General features: G+C 56.2%; 1 protein-coding gene across 1 annotated transcript in view; it reads right to left on the bottom strand.

The window, feature by feature from the left end:
• Positions 1 to 24984, bottom strand: part of AXIN2 (axin 2) — a 31816-nt gene extending 6832 nt beyond the window's left edge. Inside the window, 9 exon segments of the mRNA XM_042966938.1 lie at positions 263 to 496; positions 806 to 997; positions 1208 to 1716; positions 1914 to 2054; positions 4522 to 4624; positions 13673 to 13813; positions 21896 to 22502; positions 22505 to 22827; positions 24900 to 24984. Coding sequence (XP_042822872.1) covers positions 263 to 496; positions 806 to 997; positions 1208 to 1716; positions 1914 to 2054; positions 4522 to 4624; positions 13673 to 13813; positions 21896 to 22502; positions 22505 to 22709 — 2132 coding nt within the window. The 5' untranslated portion in view covers positions 22710 to 22827; positions 24900 to 24984.
• Positions 24985 to 25572: the final 588 nt, after the last annotated feature.

Raw genomic sequence — 25572 nt, 5'->3', positions numbered from 1 at the left:
TGTAAGGAATTACTGAAATTCATTCTCCTGCAAGGCCTGACTTGCCTAACAAACAGATCCTTTACCGGCTGGCTCTTCGGAACAAACAGAACTAAGAGGAACAATTTCTAGCAGGTGGGAAGGGGACTCGTTATATGGCCAGAAGCCTCCCCTCCTCCCTGAGGAGTGACGGAGACCCAGGTAGAGAGGGCAAGAGGCCCTTTTGTGAGAGGCCAGGTCCCAGCCTCTGCCTTCACTTCACCTCTGTGCTGCTTGCACTCACCGCTGCTTGGGGGGCTTGGACACCTCGGCCAGCCTGCGGCAGGCTTCCTCTAGCTGCGCCAGCGTGTTGGGTGGGGTCAGGGGAGGCATCGCGGGGTCCTGGGTGAACGGGTGGGCTCGGGGGGCAGCGCGGGGGTGCCCGTTACTGCCCCCCAGCAGGTGGTGCCGGCCGGCTCGCTCGGCGGGGGACGCGCGGGCGCACTCTAAGGGGTAGGCCCTTTTTGTGCTCTGGGCACTGAACAAGGAAGGAGAGAGAAAGCAGAAGGAAAGAAACTGGGTTAGAGAAACTGGAAAATATGACTTCAATAGAAACTTCTCTATTCTGCCTTCAAAGAGAGGAGAGAAGAAAAAAAAACCCCTACCATAACACGCACAGGGGGTGTTGCCAAAACATGGCATTTTTGTGGTGTGCTCAGTCCAACGTTTAATATTAAGGCGGCAGGAGCAAACAGTCATATTTGTTTTCGGCCCACTGCAAAATTAGCCATCCCCACGATACCTCTGTGGTGACTGCCCTGACCCCCGCCGCCGCCGCGGTGTTTACCTATGGGGCTTGGGCTTGCTCTGCCGCTCACTCTCCAGCATCCACTGCCAGACATCCTGCGACCTGTCTCCTTCCTCCCCGGGCAGCTGCAGGGCCCCGGGTCCGCCTGGGGCGCCTCCTTCCCTGGCTGGCAGGGCCGGGCCCGGCTCCACGCTTTTCCCGGTCCGTCTGGGCGGGGTACCACCTCTGCTGCTGCGGGGAACCAAGAACCACACCCATCCCAGGGGCCCCGTTACACCTCTGGGACCCCTCGAACCGGTGGGTTCAGCGGGTTGGGGGGGGGAGGGGGCAGGGGGACACCAAAGACCCCGCCCCCCGCGCCTCCCTCCCGGAAGCCAAGTGCCCGTGACCTCCGACCCCCACCGGGAAGCTCCAGAATCGCCAGTCTGCGCTCACACTTACCCGAACTGCTCGGCCGGCACGGGTTCCAGAGCCCTGGGGTGGCTCTTGCATTTCGAGTAGCAGTAATACTCGGAGCCCCCCGGGCAGAAGCAGCGCACCCTCTGTGCGGCCTCCGCCTCGATCTCCTCCTTGGTCTTGGGGAGGGCGTGGTGGTGGATGTAGTGGTGGTGGACGTGCTTCGTCGTCTGCTTGGTCACGAAGCCCTTGGCTCCCAGGAGGGGGCAACCGGCCTGCGAGGCGGCCACGGGGGGCAACTTGCCCCCGGGCGGGAGGAGGGGGTGGTGCTGCTGGTGGTGGTGGTGGTGGTCGGGGGAACGGGAGCGGGGGCTGTAGCGGCCCACGCCCGGCGACTGGCAGCCGGGGGTCTTGAGGACCCTGGACAGGTGGTCGTCCAGAATGGTCTGCGGGTCCTCCTCGTAGCTGCCGGAGGGCAGGAGGGAGAGGGGGTGCGGGGTGGGGCCCCCCTCCCTGGAGCTCAGCGCTAGCTCAGAGGCCTCCTTCTCTTCATCCTGGAGGGAAAGGCAGCACAGGGGTGGGGCGGGGGGGGGGGTAAGCGGACAAGCAAGCAGCAGGGAACGGCCAAGTCTCCAGTGGGCCGGGGGAGGGGCGGGGCCACGGCACAGAGGTGGGGCCGCAGCAAAGGCACCTGCCAGCCAGCCCCAGGGTGGGGGGCGGGGGCGGGGAGAGGGACAGGGCCCAGCGCTACCTCTCGGATCTGCTGCAGGCGCTCCTCCAGGCTGTGCCGGCTCTCCAGCTCCAGTTTCAGCTTCTCCAGCCTGGAGATGAGCTCGGCCGCAAAGGTGGCGGGCTCCACGGGGGTCATCTCCTTGGGCAGGCGGTGGGTTCTCTACGGGGCGCGGGGAGGGGAGACACGATGCACGTTCAGGAGGGCCGGCACGCGGCGCCCGCCGGAGCTTCCCGGGCGCGGTGGCCACGGCCACGGCCACGGCCACGGCCACGGCCGCACGGGCGGGCGGAGAGCGGCAGGCGCGGCGCCCCGGCTGCTCCGGAGCTTTATGCGCCGGCGCCGCGACCTCATGGAGAGCCATGGTCCCCACCAGCGTTTGCCTTGGGCAGGAGCAGTTGGTCGCACTCCGAGAGGCCCCGCTTGTTCTCTCTGTAGTACAACCAGCCCATCAGTAGCTACTCTGAAGTAGAAAATCTTCAAAGACTGTTGTCAAACATCAAAAAAAAAAAAAAAAAAAAAAAAAAGGCAGCCCTCTGAGGTGGGGAGGGGAGAGGGACAACTCAAGGAATAAAAAGTAGAGTCTAAACAGAAAGGGAGCTGGAAATTAAAAAAAAATAATAATAATAAGATTGGAAGGGAGGTGGGGGTGGGGGAGGGAGAAAAGGGGGAAAAAAGGGAGTCACACGGCTGGATCAGAAGAAGTGGTAATTTATTTCCCGGCCGCACACTGCGCACCTTTGAGGTGGTGTTGTCTCAACACCGTCCTAGATCTCCCTGGTTCTCTCCACCCCTCCTCCCCGTCTCTTTGTACAGAAAATGAAGAAAGATGCTGCGGGCTAGTAGCAGAACACTGCTGAGCTTGGCTGCCTGAAGCTGATCTATCAAGGGAAAAGGGAACATCTCCAAATCAAGTACAGAATATAAAAAGGCATCGAGGATGCCTGCCAAGAGCAGCAAACAGAGAAGTCCCGCCGCCCGGCTCTCTGTCCTCCTGTCCTCCCGCCACCCCCTCCCCTGGCTTGTCTGCCTCCCTCTTCCTCACTCCCCTCTTGCTCTGCCCTTTGCTTTAGGGTAGGCGGGGGCATCGGAGAGCCAACCTGCGAAAGCCGGCTTTTCCCTGCAGAGAGCAGGCCTCACCACCGTGACCGGCAACCACTTAGCCACAGAACGGAGTGGGGGAAAGAGAAGGCCCCCCGACCCCCACCCCCACCCCCACCCCCTGTAGGAGCCGGCCCTTCTCATGCAGGCTGGCTCCGCGCAGCCCCGATCAAAGCGCTGCCTTGTGGAGAAAGTCGATTTGCACACCCCAGGACCAAATCATCTAATTTACAAGCTTGGGCCACAGAACTTTTCTTTATTAACACACGTTCGCCCCCTGCATCCCCCAACGCCCAGCCGAAAAAATCTGTATCATCAATACTGTTGTGTTTGGGGGGTAATATTACTGAGGAGGGGAGGGGGATGCTGAAGGTCCCCAGAAAAGCATCCTAACAGGCCAATTTTAGGACAAAGTCTGCCCCGTGGGAGGGGCTTTTGGAGAGGAGTTGCTCTAGCAACCAACACCCCGTGCACTAATGCAATGTGGGATTAGCAATGCGACGTGTTAATTTTCTGAATGCAACCTAACTGATGAACCAACTGAATTCTTGGAAGCCGGCAGAAAGGATTCACAGACAGAGATGCCGCTCAAAGGCGGGCACTCTCTTCCCCTGCCCAGGGAGTTTTCTTGCAGGCTGGGTCTCAGCGGATTGCATGAGGCTTCTGAGGCTTTGCGGAGTATAGGGGGCCACATGCTGGCTGCCCTCCGCGACGTGGAAACAGATGGGGGAGAGGCCAGGAAAGCATCTTCACGCTTTGGTGGCCTCTCACATCAGTCGCACGGAGAAACTGTTTATGAGATCCTTGCTTCCAAACACTTCACTCGTTCTGCATTCATTAGGTGCAGATCCAACTGTAGGTACTAAACCAAGTTCTGGGGTTGGGAACAGACAGGACAGAACAGCTGCCCTCCAGGGCCTGGGAAGTCAACAGGAGAAATGGCCAAGTACATAGACGAATGGAGGACCGAAACGATCGCGCTGTACCGTCAACACGAGGAGAATGTCTCAGGGACAGGATTTTCCTTCTGCAGGAGGCAGAGATTTCTCTAGTCTCCTCATTCACGGATTCAGTCAATACATCTCAGTCAACACCTGTTACGTGCCAGGCGCTGTTCTAGTCTCTGTGGACAGGGCATTCAACATCATAGACACAACTCCCTGTCCTCAGGGGACTTCCATTCTAGCGGGAACCCGATGAGAAGCATGGACTAACTCCTACCATTTCTTGGTTTCTGGAAAAGCACTGGTATGGTTTTCTCATGGAGAATTTTCTTTTTTGAATTGAGAAAACGTAGAAGTTCAAGTAGGTCATCTTGAGCTCTACTCTGCTCAGCATCACACCTCAAGGAAGCATGTAACACCTCTTGCCTGGCTCCTCCCTTCCCCTTCCCCTAGTGGACCACCCCCCCCCCCCCAGACCATGCTCCTCCTCTTACCCTAGACCTCCCTCCTTCCACCTCCCATCCCTTTTCTTCAAGACTCAACATGGCTGAAAACATCTGCCTTCCCCACCAGACTGTACTCACCGGGAAATGAGGTAGAGACACTTGGCCATTGGCCTTCACACTGCGATGCATTTCTCTCTGGAGCTGTTTCTTACTCCCCACACGATAAGGAGGGATTCCATCTCTAAGGGAAGGGAAAAGACAGAAGCCACAGGCTCACGAGGATGCTTTCAGGATGTGGGCTGATTCACAAGCCATTCTGAGATCCCACCGGAGGTCAGAGCCACCCGCCTCCATGCAAGTGTACCACCGTCCTGGGTGCCATGGCTGTTCCCAAGGTTGGATTGAAAGATCAATCCAAGATTGGGGCGCCTGGGTGGCGCAGTCGGTTAAGCGTCCGACTTCAGCCAGGTCACGATCTCACGGTCCGTGAGTTCGAGCCCCGCGTCGGGCTCTGGGCTGATGGCTCGGAGCCTGGAGCCTGTTTCCGATTCTGTGTCTCCCTCTCTCTCTGTCCCTCCCCCGTTCATGCTCTGTCTCTCTCTGTCCCAAAAATAAAATAAACGTTGAAAAAAAAAAAAAAATTGAAAGATCAATCCAAGATCAAACTGCCAAACTCCCTCTCAGGTTCAGGATCGTTGACTTGGAAAGAGCTTAGTAAAGCTCATCTCTCAAGCTCTGCCTTAGAACGGATTACATTCCGGCCAGCCCAAAGTAAAGGCTCCCCTATTTTATTTTACAGGTGTCCCAAGTAGGAGAATCTAAGGCCCCTTTCGTCCTCCCAACCGTCTGTCGTACTGCCCCAAATCAGGAAACCAGGGCCTTATGGAGCCCACCAGGGCAAAATATTGTAAGAAGAGGGACCACGCCCGCAGAAGACTGAGCCAGGCATTAATGAAGGTGTGTGTAATTCTCCAACAGTCAAGCTCCCGACTGTTTCCAAATTTCTTCCTTTTATAAATCACCACAAGAGGGGCGCCTGGGTGGCTCAGTCGGTTAAGCGTCCAACTTCAGCTCAGGTCATGATCTCGCGGTCCGTGAGTTCAAGCCCCGCACCGGGCTCTGTGCTGACAGCTCAGAGCCTGGAGCCTGTTTCGGACTCTGTGTCTCCCTCTCTCTCTGACCCTCCCCCGTTCATGCTCTGTCTCTCTCTGTCTCAAAAATACATAAATGTTAAAAAAATTAAAAAAAAAAAAAAATCACCACAAGAGTATTTTTGGGCTCCTTCCTTCCCTCAGCTCCAAACCCTCCCACCCCCAAACTAAGGAAGTGCCAAGGACACACGATTAATGTGGGCATAAAGAGAAAGCCCCTACTATGTGGCATTCTGTGCAATTCGTTCAAATGTTTGAGTACCTGCTATGTGTCAGACCTTGTTCCAGGCACTGGGTGAGACAGCAGTGAAGGAAGGGGACAAAAATGCAGACAGTTGCCCTCACAAGGCTTAAGGTCTAATGGGTGGCAGGCAAGAAGCAAAAATACAAAAACAAAGTCTACAGCAGGTTAGAAAGTGGTAAGCACTAGGACAAAATACAGGGCAGGAAATGGGAAGAAAGGATGCGGTGGGGGGTGAGGGGGAGTTCCGATGGACTTCTCGCAGTGAGGGTGACCTTTGAGCAAAGACCTGAAGGCAGGATGAGCCCCTATGTCCTTCATCTTTTAAAGCAAGTGGACTTAAGAAAAGCCTCCACCCCGGCTAGTCTGCACTAAAACATGACTTGGCACTCGTAGGATTTCTTTTAAAAAGAACTTTGAGCTTGAAAGTCGTCAAACGCTCAAGGTGTGACTATTTTCCCATTGCCGTCCCTTCTGGAGGCCACTTATTTACAAAAGCGCCAGGGTTCCAACATTCCCATACTGAATCATACTTGGAGGCTGTAAACACCGAGATTAGGTAGTTGGTTATTTCCCTTTTCCCGGTGTTTTGTTCATCACAGGGTGGAAGGAAGAAAAACATCTGGGCTCATCAGCAGTGGGTGAAAGTCAGCAATGCCTAAAAATACCCGGGAGCACACGGGGGCAACTGGTTGACCTCTAGCTCCTCATGTGTAATGCCCTAAAATTCCAAGTGGCTGAAATTTCCAGAAGTCTGTTGACCTAGGCCAGATCACAGGGCCACCGCGGGGATGACACAGATGGACCATGGTAGGTCAATACATCAATGAGGTATGTCAGCCCAACTCTGGCTAGGAATTAGCACGTGAAGGAGCCTTGTACTGAGGACACAAGGGGAGAAACAGGATTAATCTAAAGCAAGGACATACACACAGGGTGAGCCCCGTCCCAGAGAAAGGCCAAGAGGGCCAGAGATAGCATGCCAGTTGACCAGCGCAGGTTGAGAGTCCCAGACATCTTCTCACTCGCTTGACCGGGCCCCGGAAGGCCAGGCAGGATAAAAGGTTCTAGGTTCAGAAACTTACTGAACCACCTGGAATGTATTCACCGGAACTCCATGTTTTCACTATGGGATCACCTCCAAGACGGGAGAAAACTGGGTGCTCACGAGCTGAGCTTGACCAGCTGTTACTGGCTCGGCCAGTAACCAGATTCTACACCAGGGGTCTGACTCTAACTCGAGGCTGCCAGCCCCCACGTACCGGTTCCCACTGTAGGTCAGACACACGTGACGTATAATCCGACTTTCTTCTCACAAAGTCCCAAATTCACCAAGTTTTAAGATGGTCAGGGACTCTCTGCAGCTCTCCTAGAGTCAGTCAGTAGCAGTTAGACCCAGGGTACAAATCTGAGCCACTGCTGGGCCCCAGAACAGGCGTCCTTAACTCAGCAACCCACCCTCCCGCCCCACCTGGAGGTGCCAAGCTTCCTGATGGCCCATTCGTTAAGCCCTGTGAAGTCACGTGACATTCTGAAGGGGCGAATGGAAGACCTGGGGAACATTCTGGAACATCCTACCCCACCACTCAGCACTCGCTGGCTACGGGGCATGCCAGGTGGTTCCCAAGGCACAGTGAAGATCCCCTTGTCTCTTACCTAACGTTCCTTGTGGGGTGGGGGTGACCACGGGGGTCCCCTAGATTGGGTCTCACATTGGTATAACCAACTTCTACTGCCCCAGGGCTGCAAGACAAGGTCCCTGCCTTTCTCTCCTGACCAGCAACTCCTCTGGGGACTTAATAAGGATAGATGGCCTCTGCCCCAGGCCTCCTTCCTGACAACGTCGGGGGGAAGGAATCAAGCACCCCCCAGACTTTGCCGTGACACAGGCAAGGCTTCAAGAGTCCTGGAGGAGGTCCCCATCCACCTCCTCCGAGACTCTGTCCTCGGGTGCCGGCTAGTAGCCTCTGCTCTTCCCCTTTCCACACAGATGCAAATTAGCGGGCTCTTTTATACCTCTTTTGCTCCTTCCACACAGGACAGAAGGAAGAAGAGAACTGGAGGAAGTACGTAGAGCTTCTCTGCGGGGGAAGCAGGTCCCTGGCCCATCGAAGGCAAGAGGAACAAATGATTCCAGCACCCCCACCTCCCAACCAATGCACGCCCCCACCACACCCGGGGCAGATGCCAACAGCGGGACAGGAAACTCGTGACCAGGGCAGACAAGAGACGTCAACTTGTAGAGGCTCAGAGGCGTAACCGGTGCCTTCACGGAAATGGCGCTTTACCTCCCCACCAGCCAAGCAAGAGTCCTCTTCCAAAACAGCCGCTCATTCCAGAAGAGGGCCACTCTTCTTTGTGCTCAGGCCCTAAAAGTCTACGATCCATTTCCTGGATGCTCAACGCTGTGAGCTCAAGAGTGTCCGAGTTTTGGTCCCTATACCATCTCCTTTGATTATGAGCCTTTTAGCTAACGAGCCCGCTGCTGAGGCCCAGCTGTTTCTGGGGAGCAGTGGTTTTGAAGTGTGGGCTCCACTTAGCTGCCATTTAAGCCGAGCCAATTAGCTTAGCCTTTTGACTCCGCCGTGCCCCGCCTAACCCAAGTGTCGTCCTCCCGAGGCTTCGCCATATACGACTCACTCGTACACGCGTCCACTCGCATTCCCATTTGGCAACCACTCAGAAGGCAGCCTCTGATGGCAGCCAACATCAAAAGCCTGGTTTGTAAGATAAGATAATATTTGAAGTTCACTCAGATGCTTTCCCTGGTGTCCAAAGCAAACCCATAAATAAGATACAAGGAAATAAAAATAAATAAGGAAAAGAACCTGAGCCACCCCTCCGCACGTAACGCGAGGGAAGCATCTTGCGCTGGTTCGGTGACACCCTGGGCGGAAGCTAATGTCGAGCTGATCCCGACTGTTAGAGAGGGCTGCTCTGCGCAAACAGCCAAGACAGATGCCCTCACGCTGCAGACGAAGCTTCCACGCTTCCGGGCAGCCTCTAACACAGAAGCCGCGCTTAGGCGGCGAAGAACCTGCTGCTGGTGATGTTTTCCGCCTCCGCCTACCCCCACGGGCTGCATCTTCCCAGGCCTGATGCCCTAGAACGGTCCCCACAATCCTCTGTGCCCAACACTCCAAGGACTGGGCTTTAGGACTTCGCTGGCAGTCTGGCAGCTAACTTCCCCCCCCAAAAAAAAGAAAAAGAAAAGGAAAAGAAAAGAAAAGCAAGCAAGCAAGCTATTTCTTCTGAGAATGCAGGTTTCAGAGTAACAGGCTCATAAAACAGCCTTCTCAGAGGCCTACCATGAAGACCCAATCCCCAGCCATCTTTAACAGGGCTTTCTACTTAGCAGGAAAACAGAAGTCAGCAGTGGGCTGTGGGAGAAGGCAATGATTTCTTTGGAGCCCCTGCCAGCTCTGTACCTGTGGGCCCTGGCGCCCGGTTCCCTGAACAGCCAAGTGCAGGCCGGCCCTGCCCAACTTCTACTCGGCCCTCTTTGCAAAGGCCCCCAGGACTTAATTGGTCCTGGGGCAAATGAGACCATTGCTTCTCGGGCTTGTGTCTAATGAACTCCAACCTTCTGGAGTCTATTGAAGGCCGCCCGTGACCCCCTCTCCCCCTCCCCGGCCGGGTCCCCTCCCCAGCTCCCAGCAGGGCGGCCAGGCCCCACTCCCCAGCCCCCAACAGACCCCCTGGCAGCCAGAGCCGGCCATTGTGACAGGGAGAAACAGCCAGGGTTCTTTTCACGCTTTATGGGGCGCTCCTATTCACTTGTTCAAGGAAATTTCAAAGGGGCCTGCTACCCTCTTATCCCCGCTAAGCTTCCCCAGAAGAACAATGGGCTGAAAGCGGTTCAGTTCAGCTTTTCATCCCCCACACATTTTATTTCTCGCCTGTTCCGTGCTCTCATCTGTGCGAGGCCCACAATTGGCAGAGCTCTGAAGAGGGGTCTAATCCCAGCCCTGGGAATCCCGGGTGACCCGCCCAGCACCGGGCAGATCACACACACCCAGGGCCAGCCGGCCAGAAAGCGGCTCGCACAGCCTGGGCCCTCACGCCAAGCCTGAGGAGAGCAGGAGGGCCCAGGGACCCCCAGCGCCTGGCGGCCTGAGACCCTCGGGAACATCCTCCTCCCTCATCCGATGGGCTCTTGATCCGGAGACCTCTCTGTCCCCCGCTGTAGGCAGCATGAGGCAAACCGCCCTGAACAAACATCTCCCCAGAGAGAAGGACCCCGCACTGCTGAGCAATTCGCCCCCAGTTGGTATGAACATGCCCAGGGGGGTACAGATGTGACGGCTGCATAGGATAGCCTGCCCACTTGGTTGGGAGAAGACTCAGACAGAGCACCTAACACCCCCGTCAAGGAGATCACACCCGGGCCGCCTGGGTGGCTCAGTCGGTTGAGTGTCCAACTCTTGGTTTCAGCTCAGGTCATGATCTCAAGGTTCATGGGTTTGAGCCCCACATCTGGCTCTGAACTGGCAGCATGGAGCCTCCTTGGGAGTCTCTCTCTCTCTCTCTCTCTCTCTCTCTCTCTCTCTCTCTCTCTCTGCCCTTCCCCTGCTCACTCATTCTCTCTCTCAAAATAAATAAATAAACTTTAAAAAAAAAAAAAAAAGAAGCTCAGACCCAACATGGAGGCCCCAGGTCTCCGAGCCTTCCAGGCACTTTCCCTTGGCCTTGGGGTCCTGGTGTCCTCACCACCAATCCCAGACAGCTACACCGCAGGAGGGGTGGACAACACTGAGGTCCTGCCTCTTGGGACCCAGTGCCCCAAAAAGAAAGCTGCTCATCAAGGGCTTGCCCTTTGCTGTCTCTATATCCAAGTGGACTTTCCTGGCCCACACCCAGCCCCTGGCTACCTAGAACAGCCGGCTGGCCAAGGTAACTTCTCTGATCCCAGACGGGGGCTAGTGGGTGTGCCAAGTCCACAAGTGTCTTAGCTGAAGTGGGAAGGGAGAGAACTTTCAAGTCGTCTCTAAATAAAATTGAGAAAGTTCTTCTGGGAAAGCATGAAGGAAGTGGGGGGCAGTGTGCAGGGGAGAAGTTGCACATGTGCTCCCTCCTACCCCTCCTCCAACCCATTACAAAAGAAAGCAGTGTGATTCCCTCATAAATAAAAGAAACGCAAAGTGGCTCAAAGGTCTCATTATCAACTGGTCCTACTAACATCTCATGCTGGCAATTTACATGCTTGTGGGGAGGGGAGTAGTAGGCAAAGAGCAAGGACCTATGCCTGGTCTGGATTTGAGCTCTGTCTTGCGGGGCCAGCACTGGGCCTTTCTGTCCCATCTGTGAAAGTCACGAGTGACTGCCTGCCTTCCTGCGTGGGTCTTGTGAGGCTCAAACATGTGCGGGGACTACACCACCAAGTTAGCTTACCGTGTACCCAGAGTAACACCTCCATCCATGGTGGGGACTGAAATGCAGACAAGGACCAGGAAGCAAGCCAAAAACAGTCTCTAAGAAAACTAAACAGAGGCCTTTACAGTCTTAACTGCATCTGACTTAGGAGATTCACTCAACCCCCTCGTTCAAATCCAACTTACTCTCATTTTACTCAGAAAGTAAGGCCCCCATGCAATCCACAAATAAAAGCTAAAGGGGTGATGTTGCTAGAGGCGAGCACACACACAGGAGCAGCAAAATGACAGCGGGCAGCATGACCGAGAGAAAAAAGAATCAACTGTTTTTTCAAAACGCCAATATGTGTGTACAGAGGCAGACAGCCTTACCTAACCTTGTACTCCAGGAGATACTACAGTAGAGCATGAAAACAGATCTTTGTATTAATTATCGGGATCAAGAAATAAATTATGCCTGGGGCGCCTGGGTGGCTCAGTCCCTGACGCAACCGACTTCGGCTCAGGTCACGAGCTCGTGTTTTATGAGTTCGAGCCCCACGTCGGGCTCTGTGCTGACAGCAGCCCGGAGCCTGCTTCTGTCTCCCTCTGTCTCTGCTCCTCCCCTGCTCATGCTCTGTCTCTCTCTCTCAAAAATAAACAAACATTTAAAAAAATAATAATTAAAAAAAGAAGTGGGTTATGCCTAATACTATCCAACATAAACCAAAAACGTATTATTTTAAGAACTATGGCGATCAAACGGTAATTGTTCTCAGGTGCAGAGACTAAAAGAGTTCGGTCAATATGAAAAACTAACTTCAGTGGAACCCCTCATTTCTCTATGTTGGATGGAAGAGGTGTACCCTTATTCTATTTTTACTATTGCCAAAATACTCGTCTTTTATTAAAACGGAACCTTTCCCCTGGTGGATCTCTCTCCCTTGACTAACAGGGGAATCTGAGACAACACAGTGAAAGCCGCTGGGGAAAATCAATGGCAGAATCCCAAATCCACCAACCTCATCAACTTCTCTTCCAACTGGTTCCATGCCACAGGCCAACAAACAGGACACTGGCCAACGGAAACCAGGTGATTTCAAACAAACTGGAAGAGTAGATGGTCCAGTTTTAGGAAGCTAAAAGGAGAAAACTCTACACATGCCATGATACATGGCTCAGTGGGTTTGCCTTTCCAAACTGGTCCCTTAGCAAAAGAACTTCCTACTGCAAAATACTTGTGGGAAAGCCTTTGAAGACCATTTCTGGAGTGGTAGTTCTCAACTGGAAGTTGGGTGAGCTCTTGGGGGAGTTTTGCCCAATCCCAGGCTCTACCTCTCTTGCTTCTCCTGAATCAGAACCTCAAAGGAGGGCAAGAGATGGGGACACCCAGCTCAACACACACACACACACACACACACACACACACACACACACACACACACACGAGACTCAGAATGGTTGCTCTCTACCCGGAGATCACCACTGCCTGACCTCAAATGACTTACAATGCATATTGTGACCCCCACCTGACGGCCTGCTGACATCATCAGACCTTCCACCCCGAGGACCTGGATTGTGGTTTAGAAAGCAAAGGAACAAACGCTAGGTGGGTGGGGGGCCGGGCGATATAGGTGAAGAGGACGAAGAGGTACAAACTTCCAGTTTTGAAATAGGAAAGTCAGAGATGAAAAGTACGGCGAAGGGAATATCGTTAAGAACACCGTAGCAACATTGTATGGGGACAAGTGGTGACTACACTTAACGCGGTCAACACTGAGTAATGTATAGAATTGTCGAATCACTACGTTGCACACCTAAAACTAACGAAGCATTGTGTCAACAATTCTTCAATATTTTTTTTTTTTTAAGGAACAAACTCTTAGTATGCCAAGTGCAGCCATCTGCAAAAGATCCAAGATCAGACTCTGGAGAGAAGCCCTACTTAGGGGAAGAACCTGACGCATAGCAGGCACCCCACCAACACTCAGTGAACTGAATCGTGTCCATTTGAACACACCTGTGAGGCAACATTACACCCAGTGGGCCTTCAGAGAGCGCTGGACGTCTGACCCCCACCTTCAATGCCTTTTCCTTCAGAAAAGGTGCCACCCTTCAGATGCCACCCCATCTCCCGCCTGCTGGTTCCGCAGATTGGATTACCTGGGTTTCGAGACCAGCCAAGCACTTCTATCCAGGGAAGAAAGGCGGAATGGCAACCAGAAGATGGGTCTCTCAACTCAAGAAACCTCTGGAGAAGCATCTTAACCTTCTACCTTACTTTCGTTTTCTACCAGTCAACTTTCCTTTCAAGGCTCTAAGCTTGACTCCACCCAGGCTACCACATCACCCCCCCAAACCAGCACTGGCACACTCCCCTCCTGCCAAGCAAATGTACACACACACACACACACACACACACACACACACACACACACACACGGGGTTTGCAAAGCCAGCTGAGGATGGCCGGCTGAGGACTCTGCCCAGCTGGCCTGGTGAGTCACTGCCAACCGCGTACATGAGGGGGATAGCAGGATACTTACACACTACTGTCCGTCATGGACATGGAATCATCAGTCAGTGCATCGCTGGATATCTCGCTATCATTGGCGCTGGTGGCTGGCGCGAAGACATAGCCAGAACCTACGTGGTATGGATTAACAGGGTCGCTCCTCTTGAAGGACCTGCGGGGAAAGTACAACAGCAGTGCGTCACGGCTTCGCACCAGACACCCAGGTAACCAGGCAATCCGGGGACCCGCGAGCGCATGATCCCGCCATGTGCTCAGGCCAACCTGCTGCCCAGGGCCAGGTGCTCATCTGGGCAGACGGCAGGGGCCACTGGCTCGCCCTGGGGAGAAAGCAGGCCGGGATCCCGTGCTGTCAAGGGCAAGTCTGTCAGGGGTGACAGGAAGCCATAAGCAGCCCAGGGGACCCTACCAAGTGCTAAATACACACTCAGATAGAGGAAGGAAAAGGGGAGGCTACTGAGTGAAAAAGGAGAATTACTCCATACGGGTGAAGGGTCTTCTCCCTCCCCACCACCATACCCAAGCCTACACTGGAGGAACACAGTTCCAGAACCCCCGAGAGGTCTTTCGCATCCCAACTCCCTGTCTGGGGTCTGTTGGCGTAGTTCCAGGTTTCGAGCAACCAAAGGCCTGGCATGACCTTCTCATTTCAACCTGGGTCCAGTACACTGGTCAGATGGGACAGAGACACTCAAGGCTTCCACCCCACCCGGAGCTGGGCCTCTGCCGCGCCCTCCCCCACCTGGGCAGCTAGGCTAAGGCTAAGACCAAGCCCCACAGGATTAAAATGAGCAGCGCCGCTGTTTCAAAGGAAGGTCCAGGCCCCTCCTCCAGTGTCTCCTGCCCTTTGTTTCAGTGGCCTCAGCCTCCCCATTCTGCTCTCTTGATCTCCCAGAACAACCAGTGTCCCTGTCCCCTGCTGGGCTGCATTCCTCTTGTGTCACCAGCAAGGGACATAGTGGGGAGGGTGGGGGGGGTGGGTGAGGAAGGGGCCACTGTGGTCCGTGAGCTGCAGGAAGGGGGGCCTGTCAAGCCTGAAGTTGCAAGAGGCCTCAATGACAAAGAGCCCAGCACACTCGACTGGGCCCACCCAGTCTACGCCAACAGCAAAGAACTCAGCTGGGGGAGAAGCGGAAGGCCCAGAAGAGAGAACCTATTCCAGCAGGCCATTGCACAGGTCTCTAAAGATGGCCTTGGGGGTGGCACATGAAAGGGACTCGTGAAAGGTCAAAGCAGTCTCCACGCGTGATCGCGGCACTCCTATCCACCAGTACGTGTGCAGCACTGTGCTGAGCTCTGGACTGACCCAGCCCGGGTCTCTGGTCTCCTGGCACAACAGGGCCTGGTCACAACAGGGGGCGCTGCCACTGGGGAGGCAGACTGCGTCATCACTGGCCCACAACGAGGGGCACACCTTCACACACATCCTTTCATCCCCAGCCCATGCTTGCAGCCACCTGGGGGGAGGAGGCGTTCTGGGCACACGGGTGGTGGCCCTGCAGGACAGCAGCCTGTCCCCAGGTCAGAGCTGGGACTCTCACCCAAACCCGTCCTGCCTCCCAATACAAAGACCGGCCTCAACAGTTTAAAAAGTTCTAGCAGCATGAGTGACCCAGGCCGGGCGCCCAGGTTGGACCGATGGACCGAAGGAGGGTCGGGTGTGGGCAGGGAGTTGTGGCCACAGTTTGGTGTGAGGGAGTCAACGGGGGCAGCTGGGATGGGAAAGACGTGGAAGGGTCAGGGCCCTGTCGTTAAGGCCTGAACTCCAGCTCGAGCTGATACCACGAACAAGAAAAGTTACATCCAGGGGCGTCTGGGGGGCTCAGTCAGTTAAGCGTCCGACTTCGGCTCAGGTCGTGATCTCGCAGTGTGTGAGTTCGAGCCCCGCGTCGGGCTCTGTGCTGACAGCTCGGAGCCTGGAGCCGGCTTCTGATTCTGTGTCTCGCTCTCTCTCTGCCCCTCCCCTGCTCATGCTTGGTCACTGTCTCTCAGTAATAAATAAACATTTAAAAAAGAAAAAAAGAAAAAAGAAAAGTGACATCCAGAGTCTTAACACGTTAGAGCCAGAACGAACCTCTAGCAGAGAGGACCTAGGCCAAGCCCCTCAGTTTAGAAATGTGACTAAAAACGAAGCATCTCCACAGACGGCACGGTTAGTCCAGGCGGGCCCTTGTTTTTGGCGCAGCTGTGTGCCCAGCACACAGTAGGTGCTCAAGGAACGTCCGCGGCCCCGGCGTCATGCAGCCTCACGACCGTGGCAGGAGGCGCGGAGCCCCAGGTGGGGGCCAAAAGCCTGGTCGGAGGCCACCTGGCTGGAGACCTGGCCACACAGGGAGCCCACATCCAGACTCCCACAGGTGCTCAACATCAGCAGGGACCATCTTAGAAATGGCAGGTGGGTGCAGAATGAACCAGAAAGCACACATGAGGAATGTCACCCTTGAATCTGCCGAATACCTTGGACCAAGAGATGGTCCACTGAACGGGCACTGGGACACTGGCCCTGTCCTTGTATCTGTAGAGGGCAAGGAGTCTCAGGATATCCCCCCAGGATATGCCAGGCTAACTAAATAAGAAGGGAAGGTCCTCCCGGCCTCAGAGCTGGTCCTGCGTCAACGTGGGATTTCCAGACACCAGGGCTGGAGAGAGAGAAGCGGTGGGAGCAGAGGAGAGGCAGATGACTTTTCCTGGGGAAGAGACGGGATGAGGAGGATTCAGTAACAATCCTCGGAGGCAGAGGATGGCTGTGTTGGCATCGTCACTAACGGCAGAGCAAGAGGAGACTGGGCTCTTAAGTCAGAACGAAGAAAGTGCTGCCCGCTGGTCTGAGCGGACCCATGGATGTTATGGAATCACCCGAGTCTTGAAAACCGTCCCAAGTACCCAGCTCTCCGGGGGGCCTGGACAGGGTTACTGCCTTGAAGCAGGATGAACGAACGAGAGGAAAGTCTCCAGGGTCCCTTCCTGGCTTCAGAAGCCCAGGGCAGGTAAGCGCTCTCAGCCCCGGACAGGGAACAGGAGTGGAGAGGCGAGAACCGCTGCTGGCTCAGCCCCCCGGCCGGCAGGTGACCAGTCACGTCACTGCCTCCACTGACGTGGGGTCTGCACCCAAGAAGCACACGGGTCAGACTTGGCCAGCGGCACCAAGTTCTTACGTTCTCTGAAGACTCCAGAGCACTGTGATTTGGGGAGATGATAGTCCTACTCCAAAAACCCAACCGCCAACGAAAACAGAGCGGCCGCAACTCTCCTGCAGGGTTTGTGGTGACTTCTCCTTTTTTCAATTTTATTTGTTTTAATTTACGTCCAAATCGGCTAGCGTATGGTGCAACAATGATTTGATGGTGACTTCTAAACACGCGGCGCCGGTGTGTTTGCACGCTGGATGCCTGTCCTGTGCAACCAGACTGGAAACTCCACGAGGGCAAGGACCGGATCGGTCTTCTCTGCGTGCGGCCCCTCAGTGGCGGGGGGGCGGCGGAGCGTGGCAGGCGCTCTAGACTTTGCTGAACCTCCTTAAAAGACCTGGGACCATCCTGTGGGTGGCTGGAAAGTTCTTTTAGTCTAAGAGACATCAGTACAAGATCAGGAGAGCCCAGATAGCCCTAAAGAGCATCCGGACCCTCTCTACCCCTCCAGTGCTGCCATCTCTGTGGTATCAACGCACTGACAAGGTCCTGGATTCAACCTCTGCACGGAGAAAAAGAACTCACTAGAAATCCCTCCCTCCCCGACTAAGAAGACAGCAGACTCCAATCCGTGTGTGCGCACGGCCTCGCGCTCACCAGAGTGGATCGCAAAACACATGGATCCCCAAAGAAACTCGTCCTCCGTCACTTCCAAAACAGAGGGCTCCCGTGTGACCCGTACTTAAGAACAGAATACACCGCTCTCAGCTCACTTGGCGGCAATAAAGTATTTGGGTTTCCCTACGATCGTGACAGAGGAAGGAGGGCAAAGCAGAGGAAGGGGCCGGGTTGTGGAGGAGAGAGAGAGACGGAAACTCCACTTTTAAGAACCCAGAACTTTGTCAGAATTGCCACATAATTTTAAGAACACGGATTAGAGCTCTTTTCTCGTATCTTAAAAAACAGGAAAGAAACTCAACCACGCTACAGTAATTGTACCCAGATGCTTTATTTCTCCGGTGCTCCCACAGTTGCCGCAAGGATTTTAAATTCCTACAGAGAGTGGGGGCCTGTGTGGCAGACTTCGCACCGGGCGTGCGTCCACGGACCCCCATGTGCTGTCAGGGAGCAGAAGTCCTGGGACCTTAAGGGGAGGGAAACTGCTGGCCTTTTCTCCCCAGCTTATTCTTTTTCTTTTTTTTTTTTTAATTTTTTTTTCTTAAATTTTTTTTAATTTATTTTTGAGACAGAGAGAGACAGAGCATGAGCAGGGAAGGGGCAGAGAGAGAGGGAGACACAGAATCGGAAACAGGCTCCAGGCTCTGAGCCATCAGCACAGAGCCTGATGCAGGGGTCGAACTCACAGACTGTGAGATCATGACCTGAGCGGAAGTCGGACGCTCAACCGACTGAGCCACCCAGTCGCCCCTCCCCAGCTTATTCTTATCTCTTATCTCCACGAAGGTGCCATGGCCCCGCCGCACCCCCCCCCCCCCCAGCACAACAGTGCACAACAGACCTGACCTTTGGGATCTCCCTCCGGATCCCCACCCCCACCACCAAAACAACGCAACTTAACAAGTATTTGCTTCTAAAAGCTGTGCCCTAGGACAGTGTACTTACAAAGTCACTGCCCAAAGGCAACCCTCTCTTCAAGAAGCATTTTCTAAGGCAAGATCAAGAGGGCGTTCAGGGAGGGGTCTGGCACTCGCGTGGCACTGAGCGCCAGAGCCATCAGATAGGCAAACTTTCACCAGTGAGTCTCGGCACACTGCCTCCATCAGAGGCTCCGTCCTCTAACTGGGGGCTCCTGCCTCCAGCGTATCTTTCCTATGGCATCAGTTTCTTTGATAATTGCAGCCAAGCTGGATGCCGGTGGCTTCGCAGGCCTCATCGGTGAGGTCTTTCAGAGAACAGGAAGCACTTGGAGCCAGCAGAGGGCCATCTGCTGGGCCCGACTTATCTCAAGGGAGGCCGGAGGAGAGCCGCCAGGCACCAGAGGATGGCACCAGGGCCAGGGCAGACTGGGAAGGGCACAGGGAGCACTCTGTGAGCCTAGCACTGTCTCCTTCCCAAAATAAATGCTGGGCTGAGCTCCTAATCCCACAGCCCCTCCACACACACACACACACACACACACACACACACACACCTCAGCGTTCTGTGGATATGTCTGTGTGCTGGGGTTTTACACGTGCTCTACCAACGGGTCACTCTTGCTCTAAGTTATTTATAGAGACCATCAAAAGCCCAGGCATCCCTCTCAAGCACCCACAAACCAGAGTCCTTCCCTCCGAGGATAATTCCTGCTCTTCCGTTCCAACTATTTATATTAAACCTGACACCAGATCAGTAAGGACACAAACAAGTCGTTACAAATGAGGCTCCTCTGAGCGCCCAAGGAGAACGCAGGGCCTGGAAGGCACCCAGCTGCCGGGGCTGCTCCTCAACAGCTGATGGGGACCCTCAGCAGGTCTCCCGGTCTCTGTTTCATTCACGTTACTAACTTATGAAGCCCATCCCCGAAGCCCCGTCCCTCGCTCGATGAGTGAGTGCACTGCAAGGAGGGGCAGACCTGGAAGAGCGGGAAAGGATCCCCCATCCCAGTAACGGGCTGAAAAGACAGACTTAAGCTCAACAGGTAGAGGAAGTCGAGGCCCGGGAAGGGGGGCCACTCTAAAACTTGACGGTGACTGCGGGCTGGAGGCCGGGACTCACTCTCTGAAAGGGACATCCTCACCTCGTTGCCCTTCTCACACATGTACTCATCATCAGGATTAAATTATACTAGTTCTAATGCTTTACGACTATTCAGAACGTTTCCCTTTACGAAGGGCTCTCGGGTCTATTGTTTTGATCCCATAAGAGCAACCTAGGACACGAACAGGACGGATGGTGCCTGTCACTGCACAGAAGGACACATGGGGTTCATAAGACTTCAGCCCAGGTAAGCAGGCAGTGGACAGGGCTGGGACCCAGGCCTTGGAAGAATTTGGGACACCGCCCAATACATCACAGGCACGCCTGAATAGAATATCTCGTATGTGAAAATGAAATCGGATGGCTCTTAAGTTCTCTGTGACGATGCCCGGTTAAGACACATGGGCTTCATGTAATCCAGGTAAAATACTTCATTTCAACCCAACGCTGGGAGAAAGCACACACAAATAGAGCCTGGAAACCTCAGGGGCGGATGAAAAGGTGTCTCTATAGATCAACGATGCCAGGGGTTCACAACCAAGAAGGCAAGCCCTGGCAACACAAAGGATCTTTGGCCACTGCCCCTGGGGATCTAAAAAGCTTCACAAGAGTAATCTCCAGAAAGTTTAATCCTGGTGATATCCCACTGGAGGGCTCTGGAAAGGGGAGGGGCACAGCGAGGCTGGGTCTCTACTGCCCACCCACAAAGGGGAGGGGTCACGAAGGGTCCTGCTTGGGAGCGTTTTCTTAGGGTGAAAAGTCCCAAACCACCAAACCAGGTGCAGTTTACAAAGGGGGCACTCTGGGTCCTGACTCGGGCAGACACAGAAGCTCCACTGTTGGAAAGCCCCTGGAGAAGCAGCCTTACCACAGGGCTTAAGTAGTCTCAGCTTCAGCTGCCAAACTGGAGGGCAAGGAGGCCAGCAGAGATTTACCAGAATGTCCGCCTAACGGAACGGGGCAGTAACAGGTGCCCAGTGACTGCCCAGCCACAGACGCCAGACCTAGTAGCTTCCCTTCAAACAACCTGAAACCATAAGCTTCAAGACGCTGAAACAACTCCTTTCACGTGATCCCATGCTTCGTTTCAAAAGCCAATCCAGCGCTACTTAGGTGTAGACCAGATGTCTGAGTGTGAGTAAACTCGCTCTCAAGGCTGTAGGAGCGCCCTCTGGTGGCTGGAGAACAAGCTCTTCGCTCCCCATGGAAAGTCAAAAAGCTCTTGGCCAGCCCCTAAGTCACTGCTTCTAGGCTCGGACATCACTATCCTGCCCCCTCGTACTATCGCTTTTGACACTGAAGGCCCCTCTCTACAGGGAGAGGGCAATCTCCACGGAGGCAGCCACCAGATCGCATCCCCGGTTCCAAACACATGAAGAAATACACAATGGAGAGCAAGATAAACCATTCAGGTAGCTATGGAGTGCCCACCGCCCCTTCCACGGCACGCCAAGGGCAACGACCTCAAAGAAAAAGGCTCATTCTGGAGAGCTGGAAGGGGAGAGAGGGGGAGACACAGAAAGACTCATTCTAACGGGAGGTCTGAAGTTGCTGGCAAAGGTCAAGAATCTTAAGACTTGGCCATTCTCCTTCTGTAAAGGGCTGTTGATCTTTGAAGCCTCCAAAAGGGAGAGTACTCCAGGGCCCCGTCCCCTCCGCCCAAGACTCTTCTCTGCCAGCACCAAGCAACACAACGATCAGCTGAGGTCTGACCCTTGGGCTGCAAGCATTTAAAACCTAGATTCATATACCAGCGGGCTCCAAAGCTAAGGGTCCTTTTATTCAGGGAAGTCACAGGACCTTGCCTAGTTAGGATAGGTTTCCTGGTGGGCACATACCTAATTCTCCAAAGAGAACCGCAGCCAGAGTTGTTAAGCCAACTGCTGGCTCTTATCTTAACAGAAAAGTTCCAAAGACCCCACTTACCCCCATGTCCGATGGGTGCACACGCTATTTCCCAGGCCTCCACGACCCAGCTGCCTCCCCAACCACATTAATTCCACTCTCCACTGATTAGTGGTGAATGACCCCTTCCAAAAGTGGTGTTTAGTGTATTTGGTGACTCAGAGGCATCAAAAGCTGCTGTCCTCTCCCTCTCTCCCTCTTTCTCTCTCCCTTCTAAGACTGGCCCAGGATAATAAGTAACCCGCATTAATGAACACTGCTTGCCCCTGTTTGAAGTTAGCCCTGGAAGACTGCAGGTATGCAGCTGTGGGAGCACACTCTTCCCCACTTTAAACAACGAAAAGCCAAGATCAAAGGGTTCGTGGCCAGCGGTCCTAGCTCTCAACAGACCTTTGTCGGCCTCAGCGGCACATCCATCCAACCATCCACCCCACTCAACTCCAAACATCTGCAAGGTCCGTACCCTCCTCCAGCCCCGGCCCCCTCCCCGGCCCAGGTCTTACCTGTATCCATTTTCAACGGTCTCCGCGGACCTCGCGTTGGCTGTAGCCCTCAGGGTTTTGCTGGACAAGCCCACCACGGTGGGTGACAGTTTGCACTTGAAGTCGGCACAAGCCCACTCCTCTTCCTCGTTCAAGGTGGGGAGGTAGCCACACACGACCTTTAGACTCCCCAGGCCCCCGTTACTCATGTAAGCTGTGTTTTCTCCCCCACTCCTCACATATTCGAGGTATATATCAGAAGTCAAAAACATCTGGTAGGCATTTTCCTCCATCACCGACTGGATCTCAGTCTGGGCCTGGTCGAACATGATGGAGTCAATCTGCTGCTTCCTGATGCCATCTCTAATGTAGGTCTTGGTGGCAGGCTTCAGCTGCTTGGAGACGATGCTGTTGTTCTCGATGTACCGTTTGTAGATCGCTTTGGCTACTCGTAAAGTTTTGGCATCCTTCAGGTTCATCTGCCTGAACCCATTGCAGGCAAACCAGAAGTCCAAGGTATCCACACATTTGTCCCTCTCCAGGAAAGTGCGGAAGAGATAAGCACCGTCTTGATCGCCCAACAAATAGTGCAAAGACTTGGTCCACCTGGTCAGAGGGGAGTCCGGGATGCCCGCCCCTCAGGCTCTCCCAGCCCACCCTCGTTCCGCCTGGCGTTGGAGGAGACAGGCATGGGTTTGGTGACCTGGCCCTTTCCCACCCCGGGCTGGCACGGTGGGGTCTCCCCTTCTTCCCCCGGAACGGGGGGCCGGGGGGCATCCTCGTGGAAGCTGCTGCTGGGGTCTGGGAGGCGAGTCACCAGCACAGCACTGCTCATGGCGAGGGAGCTCTGCGCACGGAGTTCGGGAATTGTTCTCTTCCCCCAGCTCCTGTCAGCGATCAGCGTGGTCTCTCTTTCTCTCTCAAGTCAGCAGGGGCTCATCTGAGCCTCCTTTCTGGAAAGAAAAGGAAGGGGGGAGGTAGGGGGAGAGAAAGGGGTATTGATCTAATCAAAACCAGATCTACCCAACATCAAAGCAAGAAAGTAAACAGGCTTTTCAACTCCTCAAATTCAAATCAAGCAACCCAGCTATCTGCGAGGTGCTCATCTAAAGTATCCGACGCTGCTTTTTCAAAGGCGAAATCTGAGCTCCCAGCACGTTTTGGGAGGGGGAGGGCGGGGAAGGTGAGCTGTGAGCTCGGAGGGTGGGAGCTGGGGGTGGGGGCGGGGGGGGGGGGTTGGAAGGTGTAAGACCGAGCCTTCCAAAAACCCACTCGGCCTGGGCGCACGCAGTGCTGCCTGGGCTCCGCTACCCACCCCCCCCCCACCCCCGTCAGCATCAACTCCAAAGACGCGCACCCCGAGCCGCCGGGCTGTGTGCAGGTGAAACCAATTTCGGTAAATTTCCCCACTCGGCTCTCCGCACAGATAACTCGAGCTCCAAACGTGCCCTTCCCCGGCATCTGGTTCCCATTCCCCCCACCCACCCCTTCCCTCTGCGCTCCCCCTTCCCACTCCTTAAAAATTCAGAAGATCCTCGACCGAGAAAGAAGCCCGCCCAGCAAGGGGCGGAATGGGCTCCCAGCTGGAAAACGCCCCCCTCCACCCAGATGTAAATGTTCGCTGCGCCCCCGCCTCCCGCCAAGAATCCGGCTCAGTCTACACCTCGGTGTTCCCCGTTCGCCAGAACCAGAAATCAACTCATTCAGGCAAGACTTTGATCTCCAAACTTTGCGAGAGAGCAGAGAAGCCTCAAGACCCGCCGCCCCCTACGCCCCCCACTTCCGCCCCCAGCTCCCCTCCCGGAGCCACAAACCCTACAAAACCGGATCAGAAACCGTCTCACGCTACCATTGCCTCTGCCAAGAATCCCAAACTCTACTGACCTCAAGCCTGTCTTTTTTCCAAAAGAAAAAAGTCTTATCTGACCAATAAACAAGCCGCTTTCCCTAGCACTGGAAGGATCAAACTAAGGAGGGCAGGGGCGGGCCGGGGGGGATGGGGCGCGACCCCGAACCAGGGGCCCCAGGCCGCCGGGCTGGGCAGCTCCGCCGGCGGAGTGGCGGGGCCGCCGGTAGCGCCGCGCTGCCGGGGCGGAGGGAAGGTGGGGCGGCCCCGTTACCTGGAAGACGAAGGCGGCCCGAGGCCGGGCTCTCATCTCCGCGGAGCCCCACCGGCCCGCCCCCCACCCCCCCCGGCCCAAATCCAACCGAACGCTTCCAGAGCCCCGGCGAGCGGGCCGCGGAGCGCGGGGCAGGAGCCCCGGGAGGCGCTCGCGGCACCCCGAGCCCGGGTCGGTCCCCGGCGCCGCCGCTCGCAGAGACGCCCGCAGAAAAGGCACGGAAAGCAGCAGCCTAGTCCAGAAATGGCGACGCGCGGAGTCTCTGCCTCTCCGCAAAAGGGGCCGGGGCGGCCGGGGGCGCGGGGCCCGGGCGGGAAGGAGGGACGCGGGGGACGCGGGCGCCCCGGGCTCGGGCCGCTCCTGCGCGCAGACTGAGCCCGGGCCAGCGCTCGGGGCCCCTAAGCGCGGACCAGCGGCCGGGAAGGGAGGAGGGGAGGAGGGGAGGAGGGGAGGGGGGAGAGAGGCGGGAGGGGAGGAGGGGGCGGAGGGAGAGGCGGGGGGGGGGGGGTTGGGAGGGGGCGGGGGGAGGGCAAGCGGGGGGCGCCGCCACCCTTTCATCCCACCTTCCAAAGGCACTCCCGCGCACACTCACACCCCGACTCACATCCATAACAACGCCTGCGACGCGACCCCCGGGGGGGATCTGCCCCCTCTCCGCCCCCGCCGCAGCCGCCACTTGCAGAAGTCTCTCGGCCGGGCCCCCCGCCACCCGCTGGGGAGGGGGCCCGGGCGCAGGGCGCGCGGGGCGGCCCGGCCAAGCCCCCCGGAGCGCTGGGCGCCGGGCCCGCCGCTCCCCTCCGCGCCAGCCCGGAGAGCGCCCCGAAATAGCCGGCCTGCCAACTTCAAAGGGCCGCCGGCACATCAAAGCGCGCGGGCCGCCCGGCCGCCGCGGCCTCGGCACTCACCATTGATCCGCGCGCGCGCTCCGCGGCGAGACCTCGCAGGCGCCCCGGGCAGGGCCCCGGCCCCGGCCCCCGGATCGGCTCGCAGCGGCGGCCCCGGGCCCCCCCGGGCCGGTCCCGGCGTCGGGGAACATCGGGAGTCGCGCGGCAGGGGAGGGGGGTGCGGGGAAACAACAATCCCGGGATTAGAGCAAGATCCACCGGGAGGGAGGGTGAAGCGGCGCGCTCCGCCGCCCCTTTTATGCAAAAGACCCGAGTGGGCCTCCGCCCCCGCCGCGGCCGCCCCCGGCCCCTCCGGCCCCCGCCCGGCCCGGCTTTCAACACAGGTCCTGTTTCCAGCAGTCACTCCGCGCACCAAATGTCCTCCGGGCGCTTCCAACAAAAACTGCGCTGTGGATTTAACTGTGCACTTCAAAGGCGCGAGCCGAGCGCACGGTCCTGAAAGGGAGGTACGCGCCGGCCGCGTCCCGGGCCGCCCCCCCGTGCCCCTGCCGCCCCTCCCCAGGGCCGTCCGGCTCGCACCACCCCACCGAGCACGGGCTCGGCCCGGTCGGACCCCCTCCCGTCCCCGGCGCCCGCGACGCGGCTCGGCGCGACCTCGCCCCCCGTCCAAGGGGGGCTTTCTTTGAAGCGGCTCCGCTGGGGCCGCGCCTCCACCCCCACCTTTTACAGCAGG

The sequence above is a fragment of the Panthera tigris genome, chromosome E1 (assembly GCF_018350195.1).
Source record: "Panthera tigris isolate Pti1 chromosome E1, P.tigris_Pti1_mat1.1, whole genome shotgun sequence".
NCBI classification, from domain to species: domain Eukaryota; kingdom Metazoa; phylum Chordata; class Mammalia; order Carnivora; family Felidae; genus Panthera; species Panthera tigris.
The sequence above is the reverse complement of the archived record's forward strand: the minus strand, read 5'-3'. Positions and strand labels throughout refer to the sequence as shown.